The sequence below is a fragment of the Schistocerca americana genome, chromosome 4, assembly GCF_021461395.2.
Source record: "Schistocerca americana isolate TAMUIC-IGC-003095 chromosome 4, iqSchAmer2.1, whole genome shotgun sequence".
Classification (NCBI taxonomy): Eukaryota; Metazoa; Arthropoda; class Insecta; order Orthoptera; family Acrididae; genus Schistocerca; species Schistocerca americana.
Genome location: NC_060122.1, coordinates 378,648,012 through 378,670,030, shown reverse-complemented (window position 1 = coordinate 378,670,030; position 22,019 = coordinate 378,648,012). Strand labels below are relative to the sequence as shown.

At 45.5% G+C, this 22,019-nt stretch overlaps 1 protein-coding gene across 1 annotated transcript in view; it reads right to left on the bottom strand.

Moving 5' to 3' along the window:
• The window catches only part of LOC124612881, a 201,065-nt gene that overhangs the window by 44,896 nt on the left and 134,150 nt on the right, over positions 1–22,019 (bottom strand). Inside the window, exon 2 of the mRNA XM_047141328.1 lies at positions 13,543–13,728. Within this exon, the coding sequence (XP_046997284.1) occupies positions 13,543–13,728 (186 nt within the window). The remainder of the gene's footprint in view (positions 1–13,542; positions 13,729–22,019) is intronic.

Genomic DNA, 22,019 nt, shown 5'->3' with positions numbered 1-22,019 from the left:
TGCTCTTCCAAGTCCTTTGCTGTCTCTGACAGAATTACAATGTCATCGGCGAACCTCAAAGTTTTTATTTCTTCTCCATGGATTTTAATACCTACTTCAAATTTTTCTTTTGTTTCCTTCACTGCTTGCTCAATATAGAGATTGAATAACATCGGGGAGAGGCTACAACCCTGTCTCACTCCCTTCCCAACCACTGCTTCCCTTTCATGTCCCTCGACTCTTATAACTGCCATCTGGTTTCTATACAAATTGTAAATAGCTTGTCGCTCCCTGTATTTTAACCCTGCCACCTTCATAATGTAAAAGAAAGTATTCCAGTCTGAAAGAGAGTATTGCAGTACAATAGTACAACAGTAAAAAGAATAGATGAATCACAAGTTTTTCATGTGTGGGAAGTATCTGTGGTCTTAAGAAGACAAACGAGTGTGTTGAGGGATGTTTTAAAGTGTGCGTAGTATCATAATAGAGGAAGTCAGCATGACAACGAGTGGCATATTTCATAAAATAGACAACGGCCTGAAGCAGATCAAACGCGTACGTCACGTGAGCTGCGATGAGCTCTATGTAATACTGTGAGTGATATGCTCGATGAGCCAGCATTGCGCCGAGTTTTCATTTCCTTTTCGGCGCTGCCGTAGCTGCTGCATTCACCAGGCACTGCACTTTTTAGGCGTTTTGGATTCCTTTCGACTCGAGCTTTTCTCTGACGTGGCGTTTCCGACTGTTTTGTAGCTGCCTCTTCACTCCCGACCAACCAGTTTTGCACCGAGGTATTTCCGACGAGTGCCTCCCCCACTCTTTCGGCTTCCTTCAACGCGGCAACACAGACCTGTACCTTCATTGCTACTCGTTCCGTTAGCAGCTTGCCTGACCACACCTTCGGAAATAGCAAAATAATCGAAAACAAAGTCACGTAATTGTGACCAGCAAGAATATCATTATCAATAGTAAGATACGCTGCAGTTGTAATGTTTACTTATTTCTAATAAGGAAAGCACTACTTTGCTTCAGGAGATATGTTCCATCTTCAGGTGCATCTGCAAAATTTTTAAATGAGTAATAATACCTATCCTCTTCATTAAGATAATCAAAGCTAAATAGAACTAACAGTAATTCTTAGCAGAATAGTTGCATTAAAATGTGAGTCCACAAAGGATGCATAGCTATGGTTAAAATAGGTTGAATATGTTAAAACAGTGCCTCCCTGGTACAGGACATGCAAGAGAAATCCTTCTCTTCAATTCTAGGTCTGCCAGAGAACCTTTCGCAGAGGATGACCTACGTAAAAGGATAAAGGTCCTTGATTAGAAAAGCGGAAACCACCGTCAAATGAAATAAAACACATAAAAAATTAAAGTGCAAACATCCCTAATGCCCCATCACGAAACTTAAAACGGTCCAGGTTTAGGGGCGCGCCACACACGGATCCGCATTAAGACAGAAGGCTAGTCTTCCGAACACTGAAACGTCCAAACCAGGGATTACTGCTCACATGCAGGTATGTGGGGAAACGAATGTAACCCCCCGAGTATGCGACTTACCAGTGCTTCAAAGATCAGTACGAAGCACAACCCCAAAGTTGAAATGCTGGTGGGAGCGGCTGTGTACCCGTGACGTTAGCGAGAGGATTGCTCATGCCATCCGACGGTCAGAATTCACATTAATGTAGCCGCCAACAACAGGTCTAACAAACCACAAACTGTCATTCACTGTAGTGAAAGCTGCTCTCGTGTACCAACGAGGCACTAATTACAAGTTTACCACGTCCGTACGTGAATACATTGCAAACCCAGCAATAGGGTAACCTGAAGATGGGACATACGTCCTGAAACCGGGCAGTGTTTTCCTTTTTAGAAAGAAATAATTTTACAACTGTAGCTGATTTTACCATTAATCATTTGCCGTGAAGGGGGACAATATCAATGTCATCGATCTTCGTTTCACTCGCAGCAATTTAAACTGTACTCTTAACATTCCTGAAACACATAATCGGAAATCTAAACATATTCGGAGAAAAACAGCAAGAATACGAGTGCCAATTCTGCTGGTTTCATTCGCACGTATCTGGTTCCACTCGCAGAAATTCAATCTTCCATTTTTTACTCAGACTAAAAATTAAGAAAAAAAAACATTTTATGTTTCTGATCTCGCTTTCCGTTCTTCTTCAGAGATTTGGATTGGTCCTTTGGTTTTCATTTTGACTTTGAACTTACCTTTCTTGTCTTTACGTGTGTTTTGTTTTTATTTTTGTCTATGAACATTTTCTATGATTTGGAGTTCTCTTAAGTCATTTCCCGTTTTCTTAAACCAATTTGGTCGGGTCTTTTGTTGTGGAACTGACCAAACCTTTTTTGTTAATCTATTTGGGCTGATTCTGAGGAAGTGACCCTAAAAACTAATTCTCCTTTTCCTCATTGGATCTGAGTGTTTTTCGGTAGTTCGGTAAAGGGTTGCATTTTTTATGTGAATTAGTTCGTTGTTGAGGAATCTGGAGCCAAGGATATTTCTTAATATCTTCCTTTCTTTGATCTTCAGTCTTTCAAATGGGCCATGGTTTGTGATGGACACTGTTTATTTCAATACAATGTATTTTTTTCCTGCGTTTAATAGCCAATTTACTTTATTTGCTTGAAGAAAGTGGCAACCTTAGTCTTGAGAACGACTAAAATGTGAACGATTGTTCTTATTGACAAAAGGACAGGAAACGCAACGGGTGAATATAAACCAGTTTTACACAGTGGTATTTCAGATCAGAGTTCTCCGCCCCCCTCCCCTCCATCTACCCCCACCCACTTTTACGGCTTGTTGGACTGTCGGAAAGGCCATGGTTAAAATATTTCTGGTCGGACACATCACGTTGACGTCACGGGTCGCACAAGTCCACGACACCCAATGTTGTACAGACGTCTAGTGTGTGTCGGGGCAGCGCTCCACTGGAGTGTACGTTGTTGCTAATACAGTGTCCCGCCCCCCGTTTTTCGAGCGTAAACACGACAGTGCTGCCACCCTGGTCAGGTCTTAAATTTACTTTGCCGGGTAATAACTGCCTAGTACTACAAACAACACACCGACAGGGGGCAGCTCGGCCGCCACGTGGCATCTAAACTACGGCGAGCGAGACTTCCGCTCTGTGTGCCGCAGACCGGCTGGTGTTAGTGGATCACACCATCCAGAAGCACGACCAGCCGTGTGAAAGGGGACTTTGCCAGCCGGTGCCCCCCGGTGCGGTTTTGCGTATCACAGACCGCTGTGTGCGAACTCCTGCCTTCCGGTGCGGCGGAGCTAGCTCCGTCCCAACTAACTGGAGCCCATTTCCTCTGTGAAAGTCCCATTCACCCCGAGCTCGCGCTGACTTAGCATTCGCAGCAGCCATGAGCTCCCCTTCCTTCTCCTCTGGCGATGCCGCACTCGTTTGTACAGCAGTGATGCCAGATGCACACACTTTCTGGGACACCCGCAGCTCCGTCCTCATGCGGCAATATTCACTGTGACGACGTAACTCGCGGCATTGCGTCAACGTGCCACTAAGTACACAACCAGGTTTCTCAGGAGAAGAATTGTACAGTGCTCGTAGGTCTGTGGCCTCTGCCAGCTACGTCAACATTTATGAAGGCTTCCGGTATAGGGGCGAAGGGTGTCTGCAGGGAGGGAAGAGGGCTTAGCGTTTAGCGACAGTTGCAGCCGACATGTTGTTGTTGTGGTCTTCAGTCCTGAGACTGGTTTGATGCAGCTCTCCATGCTACTCTACCCTGTGCAAGCTGCTTCATCTCCCAGTACCTACTGCAGCCTACATCCTTCTGAATCTGCTTAGTGTATTCATCTCTTGGTCTCCCTCTACGATTTTTACCCTCCATGCTGCCCTCCAATACTAAATTGGTGATCCCTCGATGTCTCAGAACATGTCCTACCAACCGATCCCTTCTTCTAGTCAAGTTGTGCCACAAGCTCCTCTTCTCCCCAATTCTATTCAAAACCTCCTCATTAGTTATGTGATCTACCCATCTAATCTTCGGCATTCTTCTGTAGCACCACATTTCGAATGCTTCTATTCTCTTCTTGTCTAAACTATTTATCGTCCATGTTTCACTTCCATACATGGCTACACTCCATACAAATACTTTCAGAAATGACTTCCTGACACTTAAATCTATACTCGATGTTAACAAATTTCTCTTCTTCAGAAACGCTTTCCTTGCGTTGCCAGTCTACATTTTATATGTTCTCTACTTCGACCATCGTCAGTTATTTTGCTCCCCAAATAGCAAAACTCCTTTACTACTTTAAGTCTCTCATTTCCTAATCTCATACTCTCAGCATCTCCCGACTTAATTCGACTACATTCCATTATCCTCGTTTTGCTTTTGTTGATGTTCATCTTGTACCCTCCTTTCAAGACACTGTCCATTCCGTTCAGCTGCTCTTCCAAGTCCTTTGCTGTCTCTGACAGAATTACAACGTCATCGGCGAACCTCAAAGTTTTTATTTCTTCTCCATGGATTTTGATACCTACTCCGAACTTTTCTTTTGTTTCCTTTATTGCTTGCTCAATATACAGATTGAATAACATCGGGGAGAGGCTACAACCCTGTCTCACTCCCTTCCCAACCACTGCTTCCCTTTCATACCCCTCGACTCTTGTAACTGTCATCTGCTTTCTGTACAAATTGTAAATAGCCTTTCGCTCCCTGCAGCCGATATAGAAATTCAAAATTCGTTTCCTCTTGATAAGCTCTACTCTTACAGGTTAATAGATGTTTTTGGTGATGAAAGCATGAGAAATTTAACTAACTTTGTGTCCCGCATTTCATTAACTTCATATGAAATACTTTCTGCGAAAATTCCACATATACATGCTGCATCACAATTGATAGCGAAAACTGTCTCGGGAGAAAGTACAGGGATTTGATAAAACGTAGAAACACAGCGAGAAATCCATGCTTGAAGATAAACAGATGCTCGTCAAGCTTGTAAGCTGCGCTGTTGTATCTGACCAAGAACACGTCACCTCTGCAATACCCTCGATACGTTGCAAATGTCTGTCGTGGTAAGAACAGTGTTCTGTGTAGTTGTGTGTGCACTACATCGGAGATAAGTGAATTAGTACGTGAGAAAATTGTTCCATATTGAAGATTTATACAGTACACAGGGGAAGCGGAAAAAACAGCCATTAAGCCACAATGCAGACAAAAGTGCGTGTTTCGTGATCCTGTTCCGATCTTCGAAGAGAATCTTGCCGAAAAATAAGAGGACGACAGCTGCAAAGTCACTAAATGTTGCACTCGCGAACCTTATCAGCTCCGAAACAGCAATGGAACTTCGTGGGCTGGGAATTGCAGAGCCAGGTGGAATTCCAAAACCACTCATCAATGATTCAAATGCTCGTATCAGGAAAACGTGGTGCCGAAACCATAAAACCTGGACTACAAAACAATGGAAGAATGTCATTTGGTCCGATGAGTCTCGTTTAACACTGCTTCTGAGTTTTGGAAGAATTTACGTCCCAAGAGTGGAAATGGCGGGGGTTCAGTGATCTGGGCAACCATATTGTGGTATACGATGGGCATTCTGCAAAGTCGATCTACAGCCAAGGATTATGTGGCCATATTGGCTGATCAGGTCCATCCCATGGTACAAAGTTTGTCCCCAAGTGGTGATTCTGTGTTTCAAGGCGACAGGACCCCTGTTTACAGAGCTCTCATTGTTCAGGACAGTTTTTTGAGCACGAGAATCAACTGTTGCATTATCGCGAGCCATCACAGTCGCCAGGTCTCATTATTATTGAGCCTTTGTAGACTACTTTGGAGAGTATCCACCAACATCATCATTACCTAAACTTGCCACTGTTTTGTCGGAGGAGCGGTATACGATGCCCTTGAAAACCAAACAAGGCCCGTATTTATTGACTGCAAGACGCCTGGAAGCCCTTTTGAAAATCAACTGTTTTCCTAGACCGTATTAGGCATGGTGATATGTGTTCTTGGTGTTTCCATTTTTTGTCCATTTCCTGTGTACGATAATATGTATTAAAAATGCAAACTTCTCGATTAAGGCCCCATATAACTGGGGTCATGGTTGGCGAATGTTGTAGATGCGTATTGGGGCGCCTGATCATTTTCATGCTGATGTAAGACCACACGTAACACGCCAACTTAGCGCAAGATGGGTAGGCTGAGCCTTCAGCATCACCGGCATTAACCCACTCGATTTTTCTGTGATCATCTCAGAAGTAAAATTGGAAATTTGTGGTAATATCTTATGGGACCAAACTGCTAAAACCATCGGCCCCTAAGCTTACACACTACTTAATCTAACCTAAACTAATTTACACTAAGGACAACACACACACCAATGCCCGAGGGAGGACTCTAATCTCCGACGGAGGGAGCCGTGCGGACCGTGACAAGACGCCCTACACCACGCGACCTTCTCAGAAGTAAAGTATACAGCAATCCCGTTTATGTGATTGAAGGATTGCAGCAGGGAACTGTACAGTCTTTTCAAGACTTTCGTCATGATTCAGGGATGTTTGAAAGAATTTTTGTCAAGGTTTCCGTGATGATCCATGGATGCTTGAAAGAAACTCACTCACTGCATGGGTGAGTGGAGTATCGCATACAATAGTGAGAAAGACAAGTCGAACGGCTCCTTCAACCGGCACGAGTATTCAGTACACTGCAGCGCTTAACACGATGAAGCAGTGTTGTATTTCTTGTTAAGGTAAGTAATGGGAGATGTTTCACACAAATTAGATGGGAACTTAATCGATAAGTCAACATACCAAATACTTTTGTACTACCTAGAACAATATTTCCTGCTGAAGTCAGTAATGCCTTCTAACTAAAAATTCGTGATTATCTTGTTAATCTCACGTTCGCGGGTCTATGTTTACTGAAACGTTTTTGTTTCTATTATCGTTAACTTTCACCCGCGACAGTGTTCGGTATTCACTATGTACATCCTCTAGATACACAGTGTTAACTGAAAATGGAGGTATAGTAAGGATAATATGGCGTCCATCGTCGATTTTCATGCAGGCAAGTATTTAAAATACTGGGTGTACTGACTACAGCTTCACAAAAGATTTACTCTCTTACGAAGTATATGTGTCGAAAATACGCAAGTACTCCAGTTATTGAGACGTGTTCAGCTCTTATATTATTGCTGGTTGCTTGTGAGAGAAGGTGGCACTTCTATACGCTACAACCATTTCGTTCCCGGAAACAGGGCAGCTACCTTTCGTCATCTAATATATCAGTGGTCTGTCTAAATAAATCAGTACAACCCGTTCAGCAAACACCATTATTTTTCAACATACGTCCTCAGCGAAGCCAGCGTCAGAGACGAGAAGTAAGACTCTGATGAGAAATTAGCGGTAAAACTGTATTTAACGTTGATACTCCAGCACGAGCAACGGACTGAAGCGAAAACAAGCTTGGTGCGGAAAAGCTCACCGCGCCTTCCGCTTATGTAGGCCCGCGTTGAGGATGTGTATTGTAGGTTGCCTGTTTCGCACGCAATGCTTTCAAGGGCAATCTTTTGATAGGTCTGCAGCAGTTGGGCAGACAGAGGCTTGGAATACGCATCCTAGAAATATAAAGTTAATTAAATAATAAAAAGAAGGAAAAAGCTACACAAGCTACAGCAGCCCATTTTCTGGCTTATTTAAATATACTATTGTCCTTGTATTCTTGTTGATTCAGGGAACTGTAATTAATCACAAGAATGCGAAAATGTGACGAAAAGTTATTAAACACTTTATTGCCAAATACAGATTATTGTTACTTGTCTCACTAAGAATTTTGTGTTAAAAATACAACAGGAGGATGGATCACAGCTCGAAATAATTTGTAAACGAAACGAAGTGGTTGACTTGTAGGGGAAAAAAAGAAAAGCACGAAAAAATGCGTTACTGACTCGTAAATGACGCATTCAGTTTTCATCACGTGATTAATATTAAATTACGCATGTGTGTCAGCAATCAAAGAACCGTATAGTTCGTTTAGAAAATAATTTAAATTAGTTTTCACTGATGCTCTAGCTCGGACTCTTTCAATCTGGAAACGAGTCAAAATAACTAGACGCTAAATTCACTGACAAAGAAGCACTGTCTCTTCTAATTTAAGCTTCGCAAGGCCATCCGTGTTAGCGCTATTGCATTATTATTTCGTCGGCTTTCTCAACAAACTGTACACGTTTCTTGTTTTACGTGTTTCAGTTTTCCCACAGATAAATTCTTAAATATTTTTTCCGCCGTTTTCTTCGACTATAGAACCCATTTACTCTGTAAATCTTGTAATAGGTTTTACTCATCCTTAATGTCCCTAACTCCATCAGCTGAATACTGATCGTCAAGTATTACAAGTATTAGCGTGATAAAGAGTTTTGTGGCTGTGACAGTTGTAACAGAAATTTAAAAAAAAATCAAACTATAGTTCGCATAAGGAGGAGGGGCGGGGGGAATACGCGAGACAACAGCAGGTGCTGTTCAATATATTGTTTTGTATTCTACTTGAGTTTTGCGACGCCGGTCGGAGTGGCCGTGCGGTTCTAGGCGCTACGGTCTGGAGCCGCGTGAGCGCTACTGTCGCAGGTTCGAATCCTGCCTCGGGCATGGGTGTGTGTGATGTCCTTAGGTTAGTTAGGTTTAAGTAGTTCTAAGTTCTAGGGGACTGATGACCTCAGAAGTTAAGTCCCATAGTGCTCAGTGCCATTTGAACCAAGTTTTGCGACGTTCTTCGATCAACACTGTGATACGCGACATAAAAAGTCCGTCTATTTCGTCATAAGAATGTCACAATATGCTGCAGCTGCTGCTTCCGGCTGCACGCAGCCATTCTCATCGCTGCTTCCTGTTTCCAGTCGTCGTTGTGTGCAAGAGTGTCGAGGCACTCGCAGCAGGGTATCACGGTACTGAATAGTGAGCTGTCATTTAGTGCTATGGCATATCCCATGTTTCAAGACTAATATCAAGTACCGAAAAAAGCAAATGTAAACGAAAATGGGGATTGTGGCAGGTATGATCCAGGCACTACTAATACATCTTTACGTTTGCCTAAGTGCCGTGTAACAAAACGACTGCGTACATGTGAAATTATTAGTATATTATTATGACTTCTTCGTTACAAAATGTACCTGGGTTTTCTTTCTTCCCTAAGGTCACTATATGCTATGTAGTTCTACAACTAACTGTGGTATAAACGTTCGATACCACACTCGTTAGGGGTTGCAGTTATCGACCGCGGCCCGTGTTAGTGTCGTTGGACTCGCGAGTCGCGACCAGCGCCGCTCCGCGGCTTGTATCAAGTTTCTAGCGAGATCTCGTCCATCTTGCTCGGGAAGTCAAGTAGTAAAGTAACATAGCCTTCAGCTGATAGGACGCAACCTCTAACAAGGCGCTTAGTAACGTATGGCCTAAGTGAGGCCTCAATAGCTATCTATTTATAATTATATGTATGCCGCCAAGAACAATCCTGTACAACCAGTTAAGTACAATATATAATATTTTTTTACCAACGACTTCTAATTATTTTGGTCGTTGTTTCTGTTTAGCATTGGGCACCAGCCAACATTGGCGACGACTCGTTCGTTGTCATCATAACAAAAATGGTTGGCTCTGAGCACTATGGGACTTAACATCTGTGGTCATCAGTCCCCTAGAACTTAGAACTACTTAAACCTAACTAACCTAAGGACGTCACACACATCCATGCCCGAGGCAGAATTCGAACCTGCGACCGTAGCAGTAGCGCGGTTCCGGACTTAGCGCCTAGAACCGCTCGGCCACATCGGCCGGCGACCACAGCAATACAACAACCTTAATCTGGCGCATCTGTCTATAACGAGCGCTTCGAGAGCACGTATGGGGAGACGTTTTGGCCACTGTAGTATTCAATGCGGGTAACATAAAGAGATTGTAACAAGTATTAGCTGTGCGATAATGTTCTGACACAAAAACGTTTTCAAGAAAGGGGCAGAAACGGAACAGTATTCTGCGTCTCTCTCAGCGCAGAAAGCAACACGCATTCGCCTTCTGATTTGCTCACCACTGTACAGGGCGAAGCAAACGAAAGTAACAATCAACGATAAATGAATGTCTACTGCTGAGATCCCCAGTCAGGAGCTTTTAAAGACTCTGTTGACGAAATGGGCCACTTTAAGTTGTAACGACCGCAGTCTTTCTTAAGAATCTCCGCTACTGGAACACGTTCATTTTTATTTGTTTTTTTAAACTATACGAGCGAACACTTGCAGACGGTGCCCAGGGAGTGAGTTGGCCACTTTCCGCCGGACCTTTCTCCCAGCGCTGCTAGTTCTGCTTGTTAATCAGGACGGACAGCTTTCGTTGGAGGATAGAAAAGTAAGTAAGAGGAGCTGTCTGGCAGCGGTAGAAGCAGCTTCCCCGTACAATTTGCTGGTACAGCTGAGACGTTCCGTCATCTCATTCTCTGTGATGCGTGGCGTCGCGCGAAGATTCACTCGTGTCCCCGGCCAAAAGCCATGTAGTCAGAGGCATGCAGGACAAACCATGCGACGTATTGCACCACTGAACCGCAATGAAACCTTTATCGGCGGGCCCGGATCGATCATCGTCACTTATACACTTCGCGCGCCAGCCTTGATGGAACCCGCGAGACAGAATTTAAATTGTAACAACTTCAACACTAATAAAAAAGTCCGGTAGTAATTTAACTCCTGCGGATCTCGGCGGTTAGCGTGTCTGGTTGCGGTGCGGAGCACCCGGGTTCGATTCGTGATGGACCCAAAGTGTTTTCGTTGTTGGGAGGACTGGAACAGCACAACTGAAGAACTGCTTGGAAAAGAATGGCTCCAAGGTGCGAGAAGCTGACAACAGTGATATGCCGTATCAAAGTGTAGGGACGGTCAAAAGGCTTCCGTCTTTAGGGCGATGCTGTAACATGCATATATGCAACGTAGCGCGACTCCGATGCAGGTATACGAGCATCGATATGGAGGCAAGGGTTAGTGTGACATTCGTGTCTTTCCAATGCGTCTACGGTAAATAAGGCATCATGAACAAGGCGACGTTATTACCAATGTGTATGAAGATGGTATCTGAAACTTCCCGGCAGATTAAAACTGTGTGCCGGACCGAGACTTGAACTCGGGGAGACGAGGTAGTTGGTAGAGCACTTGTCCGCGAAAGGCAAAGGTTCCGAGTTCGAGTCTCGGTCCGGCACACAGTTTTCATCTGCCAGGAAGTTTCATATCACCGCACACTCCGCTGCAGAGTGAAAATCTCAGGAAGAGGATGTGCAGCAGGCAGATTCGGACTTATTCAGGCAACAAGACATGGTGTTTTACCAAACGGGTATCTTCAAACTAGTGCGACGGTGGAATGATTGGCTCGATGATCACGGCATTTTGCCTGATTGGCAAGCCGATTCTGGACTGTACGCCATTCGAATGGAAACTTCGTTATCGTCCCTTACAACACCATACGACAGAAGATGGCACGGAGGCAGAACCTTACCGAGGAGAATCTATACTGTTCTGGACAACATACATTGCCAACAGTGAGTACCGTGCCATCAACTAGATCGTTGCTACATTGATAGAACTGTTTACAGCGACTAAACAACACAGCAGTTTAAAACCATGTAGGTCGAGAGTCAGATTGAAATCGAAACACTTGCAGTTTCCACGACAGCAAAAGGTGTTTATTAGCTTCAATGTATGCTCACCAATCATCTCCCTATCATCAAGCGCCACCTCCGGCTCGCCATTGGCTCGATGTTTTTATGTGAAACTTGTTCTGACAAATCTCGTGTGGCCACACTAAGACGCAACGCTCGATTATGAATTCGGAAATGACCGATCATAATTTCATGCCCACAAAGGGGAACGCACGAGCAATCTGTTTTAAGCTGCCAGTACTAGCAGAATATCGTTACTGGTCATTGAGGATCACTACCTCCCAATTCAGCGGGACTTGCCTAGAGCTGCGCGCCGACTCACAAATCTTGCTTCAGCCATCTTGCAGAAACTGCATAAAAATTCAGCCCTTCCAGCCAATCAGACATGAGGAACAGAATAGAGACATTCGGACTGGAGATCCCTTACTCCCACTTATAACACCGCTTTTGTGCGTTCCGCTGCCAAAACTTCTTGTAATATCGTTAATGATGCTGCTTGAGTACCTGGAGGTAACGGAAACCCAAGGAGAAGCCGGCTACCTCTAAGCTAGCCTAATAGTTCCCGACCACAACAGTCAGCATATACTGCGTCCTCCCCTTCAACATAATTTATATGGATTAGAGATACCCAACGCACAAGCTACGGGCCTCAGAGAGAGAGAGCTTTCTAGCTGATTAGGCTCGGGGGAAACTCCGTACAACGCCAGCCCTTGCACAATTAACAGTTAAGATCACGTTCTCCAGCAACAGCAGTCCGTCGGGACAGATAAACGTAGTTAAATCCCTGGTTGGAAGGTCATAGTGCGGTGTCTCTGAAGTTGTAGAAACGGCACAATATTTCAACGAGACAGCTTGTTAATCATCTTCAGGCGTCACTGTGCAGTAGGCTGCAGAGTACATACACTCATGTTCATAAAAAAACAGTTTTAATGACTAGAGCTACGCCGTTCACATTTACAGGACTATTACATTAGTATGTTCTGTAAAAATGATTAGCATTTCAGTCGCCGGCCGCGGTGGTTTAGCGGTTCTAGGCGCTAAATCCGGAACCGCGCTACTGCTACGGTCGCAGGTTCGAATCCTGCATCGGGCATGGTTGTGTGTGATGTCCTTAGGTTACTTAGGTTTAAGTAGTTCTAAGTCTAGGGGGCTGATGACCACAGATGTTAAGTCCCATAGTGCTCAGAGCCATTTGAACTACACACCCAGATGGATACACAACATTCTCTCATGCCAATAATGCTCCTTCTTTCAAACTCACTGATCTGACGGTAAGGTTCGTGTGTACGTCGGCGAGCCATCCTGTACTTCTGCTCAAGTCACACTGATCCATTACGTTCTGTTTATAGCGACAAACGAGAGCCAAAGACACATTTTACCGGTAGGCGGTGTTGCGCCGCGATATCGATGTTGACTTTGAAGCCGTGGGCTTACATGGTTCAAACGCCAATCTGCTGAACATAGTAATGTATATGTCCCGTGAGTATGAACGTCCTATCTCTAGTCGTTCAAATGCTATGTTTCTTCTAAAAATGAGTGTCTGTAGATGTAGATTTTTGTGCCTGTTAAAACACTGTGCAGCTCCCACTGCAGCATCCGATGCAACCTGAGAACCCTTCAAGCAATTAGTACGTCGGAAATCTTCAAACACCGAAATAAAATCCATGCTCCAATTAAAATCTGAATCGGATAACTCTGCTTCCGAGTCCTTGTCCCATCCCGCTCCAGAATGATTTGTTTGTTGCAAAACGCTGACTGCGAAAGGGTGAAACGTCAGTATTCTTGCAACTCGAGACCACTGCTTTACTCGATCCAGAGAGGTGAAACGAACGATACAGTTACTAGCTACCTACAGCAAACAAAGAGTGTGTGCGATCGGCGGACCCACCTTGAAGATGAACTGCCCCATGTCGGAGATGCGGCCCGGCGTGGAGGCCCTCTTGAAGCAGTGCAGGTAGTCCCTGGTGAGCACGAAGTAGCGCTCCTTCCAGCGCGAGAACAGCCGGTCCCGCTGCTGCCACAGCACGCCTCGCTTCAGCGCCGGCGAATCGTAGCCGGAGCCCGCGATCAGCGACTGGAAACACACGAACAAGCACACAGAGTTAGTCATCAGTCAAGAGGACACATTGCTAAACGTACATGACACCTCGAATGAAAGCTCTCTAAGTGCCTGAGGTGCGAGGTGCAGGGATGGAGAAGAGTTTGTACCTCTTTAATTCAGACGAATTTTGCATGAGAACGAGACATGCACTCGACCCCCTCCTTATCTACCAGCTAATTAATTATGAGCACAATGGTAACGGAAGGAAATGATGGTGGACCCTGCTAGCTGGTAAAATAAGGAGTGCACAATCACAATTTATTAGAAATTGTAATCTACTCAAAAAAAAAAGAGAACTTTATTGTGGTGTGCGTACTGTAAGACCTTCGGTACACACACCATCAGATTATTGGACTTGTCGGTCTAACGAAGTAGGCGAGTGTCAGCAATATGTCTCGTGGTCTTATCGTGGCGTGTTTATCTTCTGCTGTAAGGTCAGACTATAGAAATTCCACTTGCACTCTTAGAGTAGCAGATTGACGATGACCCACTTTAAACAGAACTTGATTAAATTTCACAAACATTTATTAAAATAATAAAAACACATATTACGTAACTTGATTCTGGATGCTGTTTACAATTGACAATCTGAAGTTCCTTTGGTCTTGGTACGTTAATCTTATTCTCACATATCACTGATACTTGATAAAGTGTCTATTCATTTATCTTCATGGCTATGTACAGGAATATGGTAAGCTTATTAGGTGCAGACTAATGCAGACTGACTAATCGGAGGTCTGTACACTCGTTATAATACCTCGCGCGTTCTGGTATCACTGCGCGAGTGTGATCCGCGAGGAGGAAACGTTCTACGTCAGCAGCAATCTCATTGGCTGCGTTACATATTAATACGCGGATCGGCGGAAACAGAATTTGGTGCGTCTCTAAGACAGCGCCATCTCGTAGTGCGGTGACGGACGAGCGCTGCGCCTGCGCTGTTGTGCTTAACGGGGCGCGCTCTATTGGGAAAGTTGTGTACGCGCTGACTACGCGGAACTATGTACACAACATTTATCATAATAAACAATAGGAAATGGGATTCTGCCTATATCTACGAAATGATATGCGGATTAAATATTACAATGAGATTTAAAATATACATCAGGACATAAATGCACATGATTGTCTACACACACAGTAAGTTAAAGGATAGGGTATACCAAATATTATGAGAATAAGAGTTGACTCGAGAACAAGGGGCTCCTACTCTGTGATGCAATAGATTCACGATAATGACTGGAGGTCCCAATGAATCAAATATTAATCTCCCGACTATATAGCAGTATCGCAATTGGCAGTGAGAGCTCAAATGGGATCACATGGAGAAACAAGCAAGGTGGCCTTGTAGCAAAGCGAGCGCGCGTTCTGCTGAGGGATTCAGTATGAAATTGATAAGGTCATACAACTCTGGAGCCGCAAAATACTGAACTAGTACTGAAATCAGCTGAACGTCGTCGGTAGGCAGCGTCCTGATGATGTAGGCGCCGACTTCTGCCATGCACCAACCAAGTGTCAACCCCTGGCCGCGAAGGCTGTCCGAGAATTCTAAGTTCTTCCGAAAAAGAGCGACCAAGTCGAAAGACCGTCCGACTCCGACTACGATCAGATCCCGAATCCCCCTCTGCAATGCGGTGCAAGCAGCGAAGCCAACATTGCTCTACTCTCTACTCTCCTCTAAAACTGCGCATCAGCATTCAGTTCTGATTCCAAAATTCCCCCACACTGTTTCAGAACATCATTCGCGCCAATAGCGATCGTTCCCTCCAATTTCGAGCAGGGCTTTATGACGTCAACTAGCCTCAGTTTCAGTTGACCAATCATGCCTCTGCTATTCAGCTGAGGGCACTGAACTTGCCGTTTGACCGGCTAAGAAAATAACCTGCCTAGACCACCGGCCATCCGGTGCCAGACAGTCGCACTCAGCACGGCACACTCCACAAGTTTTCTCCAAATCAAGAGGACAATGCAATCAGTCGGTGCCAGGAATCTTCGTTCCGGACGCGCCGGAATGGTAAACAAACTGCGGCGACACTCAGACGTCTCGCAGGTCGTTTTGCCCTGCATACAATAGGCGAAACTCGACCGACGTCAGTCGTTCCGCCAGGCGCTTAAACCTATTGTAGGAACCCCTCAGAATTTAGGTAAGTGCAGCCCCCAACCGGAAATGCCGTGTGCCGCGTCCTCCGATGCTCGCCTCGCACAGGCCACCCAAGAAAGTAAATGGTTCAAATGCCTCTGAGCACTATGGGACTCAACTTCTGAGGTCATTAGTCCCCTAGAACTTAGAACTAGTTAAACCTAACAAACCTAAGGACATCACACACATCCATGCCCGAGGCAGGATTTGAACCTGCGACCGTAGCGGTCTCGCGGTTCCAGACTGCAGCGCCTAGAACCGCACGGCCACTTCGGCCGGCCAAGAAAGAAAAACAACATGTTTAGGAATCAAGTGAAAAGTATTTTTCATCTCTCATTACAATAACCTTTTTTAGTCTGTTACTACCATGCAATGACCTAGAACATTAATAAAATTGGTGAAAATGAGAGGAGACATGCAAAAGAGGGCATGGAACCTCTCAGAGGTTTGCCGGCCGTTGTCACCGTGCGGTTCTAGGCGCTTCAGTCTGGAACCGCGTGACCGCTACGGTCGCAGGTTCGAATCCTGCCTCGGGCATGGATGTGTGTGATGTCCTTAGGTTAGTTAGGTTTAAGTAGTTCTAAGTTCTAGGGGACTGATGACCTCAGATGTTAAGTTCCATAGTGCTCAGAGCCATTCAGAGGTTTCTGGGCCGATCTTAAACCGACGCTATCTGTTAGCGTAATGGATTCCTACGAAAGGTTCTGCCTGATTAAAAACGTGTGCCACCGGACCAGGAATCGAACCTGGGACCATTGCCTTTCGCAGATTACGGGATTAGCACGCCTGGTAGGATGTTATTGTATCTGTCGGCAACAATTTATTTCCAGTACCACAGAATACCAGAGATGTACAATAGTTTCTTTTATTTCTGTTTCCCGACTCGGAGAAGCCCTCTTGTGTCGCACTTTTGTCCAAAGCAGGAATACCACTTCCCGAAACCCCTCTTTCCGCCCCCTCCCCCGAACAACCCGACCTCATATTCACCTCGTTTCGCCCAAGGAGATATAATGCTCTTCCATGAGCTTAAATCAGCCCTCAATGGAGAGCGTTTTAAGGCAGTTGAATTGATTCAACGGACTGTGACCACTACTTCGAATAACAGTCCAGTTGAATATTTTGCGAGGAAATGTAAAATAAGACCAGTAACCAGACTCTAGCAGCGACAACACCGACCCGGCCTGAGCTAACTGCTGCCACAATACAGCACCGCTGCTCAGTCGTTGCTAAAGTGCTGGTTATTCAACGGGTTTTGCTGTCCCGAATAACACATATCGATAAAATGAATATCGAAGCAGACTAATTTTGAGCGCTTACTCGAATGGGAACATAAAACACCTTTAAAAATCACTATGTTTGCAACGCTAAAAAAATCGATTATTTCCATCGACACCAGAATTCGAACGAAAGACGTGATGACAAGTATTTGTTTGGGATGACTCAAATCACAAGTTGCAATAACGAAATCGCAAATATCTCCCGAGTAAACAAAATATGTGATGGGAGATCCTGGTGGGGCTAGGTGAGACACTTCAATAAAAATAAATGGCAAGGAGTACCAAGGAGTGGAAGGAACCTGTCTTGACAATCACCAATCAAATTAGAACTACGGAACTGGTTTAGGAAACAGCACGCAGGATATTGGACCTAGTTCCACAAACAAAAACATCGTAAGGTAATGATGCCCAAGACATGTTTTAAAAGAAGCTCTGTAATCCTGGGACTGAACAGGAAAGAGATCAAACTCATGACTGGATTGATGACCGGCCATGGGAACTTCAACAAACACCTACACACAATGGGTATAATCGAAGAGGAACCTAAATGTAAAATCTGTGATGAAGGTGAATAAACTGGATCACACCTAATCTTTGAATGCATGGCATTGGAGAGTAAAAGATACAGAATCTTCGGGACAACTAGACCTGAAGAAATTGTGTCTAACGAAAAACTGGTAGAGGGACTCCTTGCACTATTTAAGGGCGTTGGTTGGCTTTACTAGATATACAGGGAGCTATACCGCACAATAAACCTAGTTTCGGTGCGGGCAGTGGCGGGTTAGACCTTTAGCTCTCCTGTTAAAATCAATCAATCAACCACGGAGTGGAAATGTTTTAAGATTTATATTCGAAAAGAACAGTAGATAACAAGAAAACAGCAAAAATTCAAGAAAGGACAGCAAACGGAAACCTATGTTCTTATTCGTTGCAGAATATATTCAGGTCAATAAATGTTAGTAGCAATACAAAAAGGCAAATATATTTGACTATATTATGATCTATAGTAACGCTTGTATCGGAAGGCTGGGTGCTGACTAGAAAGGTTCAAAATGGTTCAAATGGATCTGAGCACCATGGGACTTAACATCTGGGGTCATCAGTCCCGTAGAACTTAGAACTACTTAAACCTAACTAACCTTAGGACATCACACACACCCATGCCCGAGGCAGGATTCGAACCTGCGACTGTAGCTGTCGTGCGGTTCCAGACTGAAGCGTCTAGAGCCGCTCGGCCATACCGGCCGGCCACTAGGAAGGAAGAATAATGGTTGTTGAGAAAGGAAAAGAAGATTTTGAGATAGATATTTGGGTTCAAAAATGGCTCTGAGCACTATGGGACTCAACATCTTAGGTCATAAGTCCCCTAGAACTTAGAACTACTTAAACCTAACTAACCTAAGGACATCACACACACCCATGCCCGAGGCAGGATTCGAACCTGCGACCGCAGCAGCCTCGCGGTTCCGGACTGCAGCGCCAGAACCGCACGGTCACCGCGGCCGGCTAGATATTTGGGGCAGTGAGAGACGCAGGGTGCTGGAGAATGAGGATCAACGCAGAATGCAGTCACTTCTTGGACAGATGAATATTGTAGTAAAAATCAAGCAAAGAAGAATAATACGCACTGGTCTTGTACAGAAAATGCCAGAAACTCAAAGTGTTAAGAAAGTGGTCATAGGAAAGCCCGAGGGAAGAAGGAGGTGGGGAAGATCCAGGAAAAGCCGGCCGCTGTGGCCGAGCAGTTCTAGGCGCTTTAGTCCGGAACCGCGCTGCTGCTACGGTCGCAGGTTCGGATCCTGCCTCGGGCATGGATGTGTGTGATGTCCTTAGGTTAGTTAGGTTTAAGTAGTTCTACGTCTAGGGTACTGATGACCTCAGATGTTTAGTAGCATAGTGCTTAGGGCCATTTGAACCAAGATCCAGAAAAAGGTGGCTCGAAGATACGGAAGAGGACCTCAAAGCAAATGGGAATCAGGAATTGGCGAAAGAGAGAAAAGGACTGAGAAGAACGGAGGCACGTAGAAAAGGAGACCAAGATTCTACTCGGACTGTAGCGCCGACCAGTAAGCAAATATCTGCCGAAACACAAGAGAACCTAGTTTAGCTCACGATGTTTCACCTTGTATTTTCAGATAGTCGAGGGACTCATGTGAGGCTTCATTATTGTCTAAGTCAGTTTGGCAGCCAAAAGTAATGGAGGGATGATACTTGTTCCAGTATCACGTAGTCACGGACGTGAAGGATAGAGAGTGGTGTGGTGTGTCGTGTCGTCCTCTTGCGAGTTTCGTTAGAAGCACTGAGGGGAGGGGAGGTTGTAACTGAGCCACTGTACCTCGCAGCCCCCCCCCCCCCCCCATCCCCCACGACAGTGGAGAGCTCTCGGCAAGTGTGGCAGCGCGCGTTCTCGCTGCAAGGGCACTCCCCAGACAGCTGACTACGCGCTTCTTCTACTTATGCGAGGCGAGACGCCAGGGCTCCGACAGTCAGCAGCTTCCGTACGAGTAGCGAGGGGGAGATATCACTGGTGCGACAGGGGCGCAGGAAGCACCCGCTGCATGCTAGACTCGCTGCTCAACACACTTGGAAAAGTTGAGGCCCGATACAAGTGGCATCTTTTACTTATGGCTGGGGATGTTCGGAGGCGCCTCAATAACCGTACTCCGATTGTGGCTACACAACCCACTGCTGACCATTAAAACTGCAACAATGTAAAGGCGGCATGCGACAGACTGGAACGGAGTGTGCTAAATGATTCGATATGCAAATGATTAGCAATCCGCCACCGTCGCACGAAGTAGGTAGCGGCTAGGTCATCTACCAGGTGGTTATAATTAAACTTTTCCTATTTAACGCGTTATAACACGGAAGCTTATTACCGTACGAGTACCAAATTTGGTAGCATTAATGTCCAGGACACGGGGAGGAGAAACACTGCAGAATCAATTCAACTGAAACACTTTAAATGTGCTGCTATGGTACATGTTGATGATGATGTTTTGGTTTGTGGGGCGCTCAACTGCGTGGTTATCAGCGCCCGCTATGGTACATCATACCATTACATACCCGTACCATTACTGCTACAAAAGGGGCTCAATAGGGCACCCATCAGTGGCCAGAAGAGTCTAAAAGCGCAGGATTGCTTTCTGCACAGCAGAACGAAGCATGTCCGTAGGTATGCTGGCTACCTCTCTTGATATGCTGCGCTTCAGATCAGCACTTGTGTGAATGTTCCTCTGGTAAACCCTGTCCTTCACGTAGCCCCACAACCAGAAATCACAGGGAGTGAGATCAGCTGATCGTGCTGCCCAAGCATTTGGAAACGATCGGCTGATAATTCGATCGTTTACAAATGTGTTTCGGAGAAGCAAGTGAACATCACGAGTGATGTTGAGTTCAATGCGTCTCTCTCCTACAGGGTTTGACACGCTGTTGAAGCATACCACAGTAACGACGGCCAGTCGCACTGCACGTCTTTGGTCCTTGAGTACCAACATGTCCCAAAAAGAATGGACCAATGATGAACGTAGAACGTAGACGAGAAGCCACACCATACGATGACACGTTCACCATACAGAGAAACTCCATACACAGTGACTGGAGGTGAAGGTCGCCACCCTGGACAGTTCTGTGTGTCCACCTTACCGACAGACAAAAATGAGCTTCGTCTGACCATAGGATAGTCCAGGCCCAACCCTAGTCAACTTCAATCCCTGCGAGAAAGTGGAGAGCGAAGTCAACTCGTCGTTGTGCGTCCTGTGGTGCAGGCTGCTGTACGATATTGGTCTTGTACGGATACCATTTGAGAATGGTTCGAAGTACCTTCCGTACAGTGGATCACGGGATGTTCAACTGTCGTGACACAGCACGCGCACTGCCTGACGATCGGGAATTGCGAGCAGCGTTGTCTGTCGTAGGAAAAGAAACAATCTATGGTGTAACCGGTCGTCGGCCTCTTCCCGGAATTATACCCAGTTCTCCAGTTGGTTCGAACTTCTTCATTGTGCTCCGTACAGCGGGTGAAGAAAGAGGACCCTTCCGTTATCCTTTCAGCCGGCGATATTATCGAAGTGCAGTTGCAGCATTTCTGTTGTTTCGATAATAGAGCTTCACCAGTAATTCCATGCTCCTTTTGTCCAGGCTCATGTTGACATGTCAACGAGTGCACTGCGACTGCTCTGACGCGTGAGACTATGAATCACGATGACTGATCACGGCACCTGGTGGCCACAGTTGTAACTGAACGGTGGCAGCGTGACGTGTGGAAATCATGCACCTCATGCTCTGGACATTAATGCTACCAAGTTAGGTACTCGTAAGGTAACAAGTTTCCGGGTTACAACGTGTTAATTACGGAAAGTTTAATTACAACCACCCACTATATTCTGTACAAAAGCAGAGAAACAGCGGATTTCTAATTTGGAAACCACGTTTCAATGACGATTACTTGCGCGAAGATCGTATTACGCCTCGCGGAAAAAGTTGTCGGATTTCTACAGCAGCAGGACTATGACCTATCGAGATGCGGTTTATCGTTCCGCTACAGTCGCTGCTTTTCGTTTGTCAGGATCCCAAGACTATCAAACGAATATGGAATCGACGACGTCAGAAGGGCCGTCTCGGCGCCAAGCTGACTGTCTGTGGCGCCCGCGACGACAAACTTATTGTTCGCAAGGGTGCAGGATCGTTTATCCACGTCAGCAAGTGGGCTCGTTTGCAACAAGAAAAATGCCTACGACGTGTGCAACACCTCGTCTCCAAGGCGACCGTTGTTGCGGCTTGCCGCTGAAAATATCTGGTTATGGGTTATCGGGAGACGCCGCCACTCGCCAGCCACTACGATTGATGAG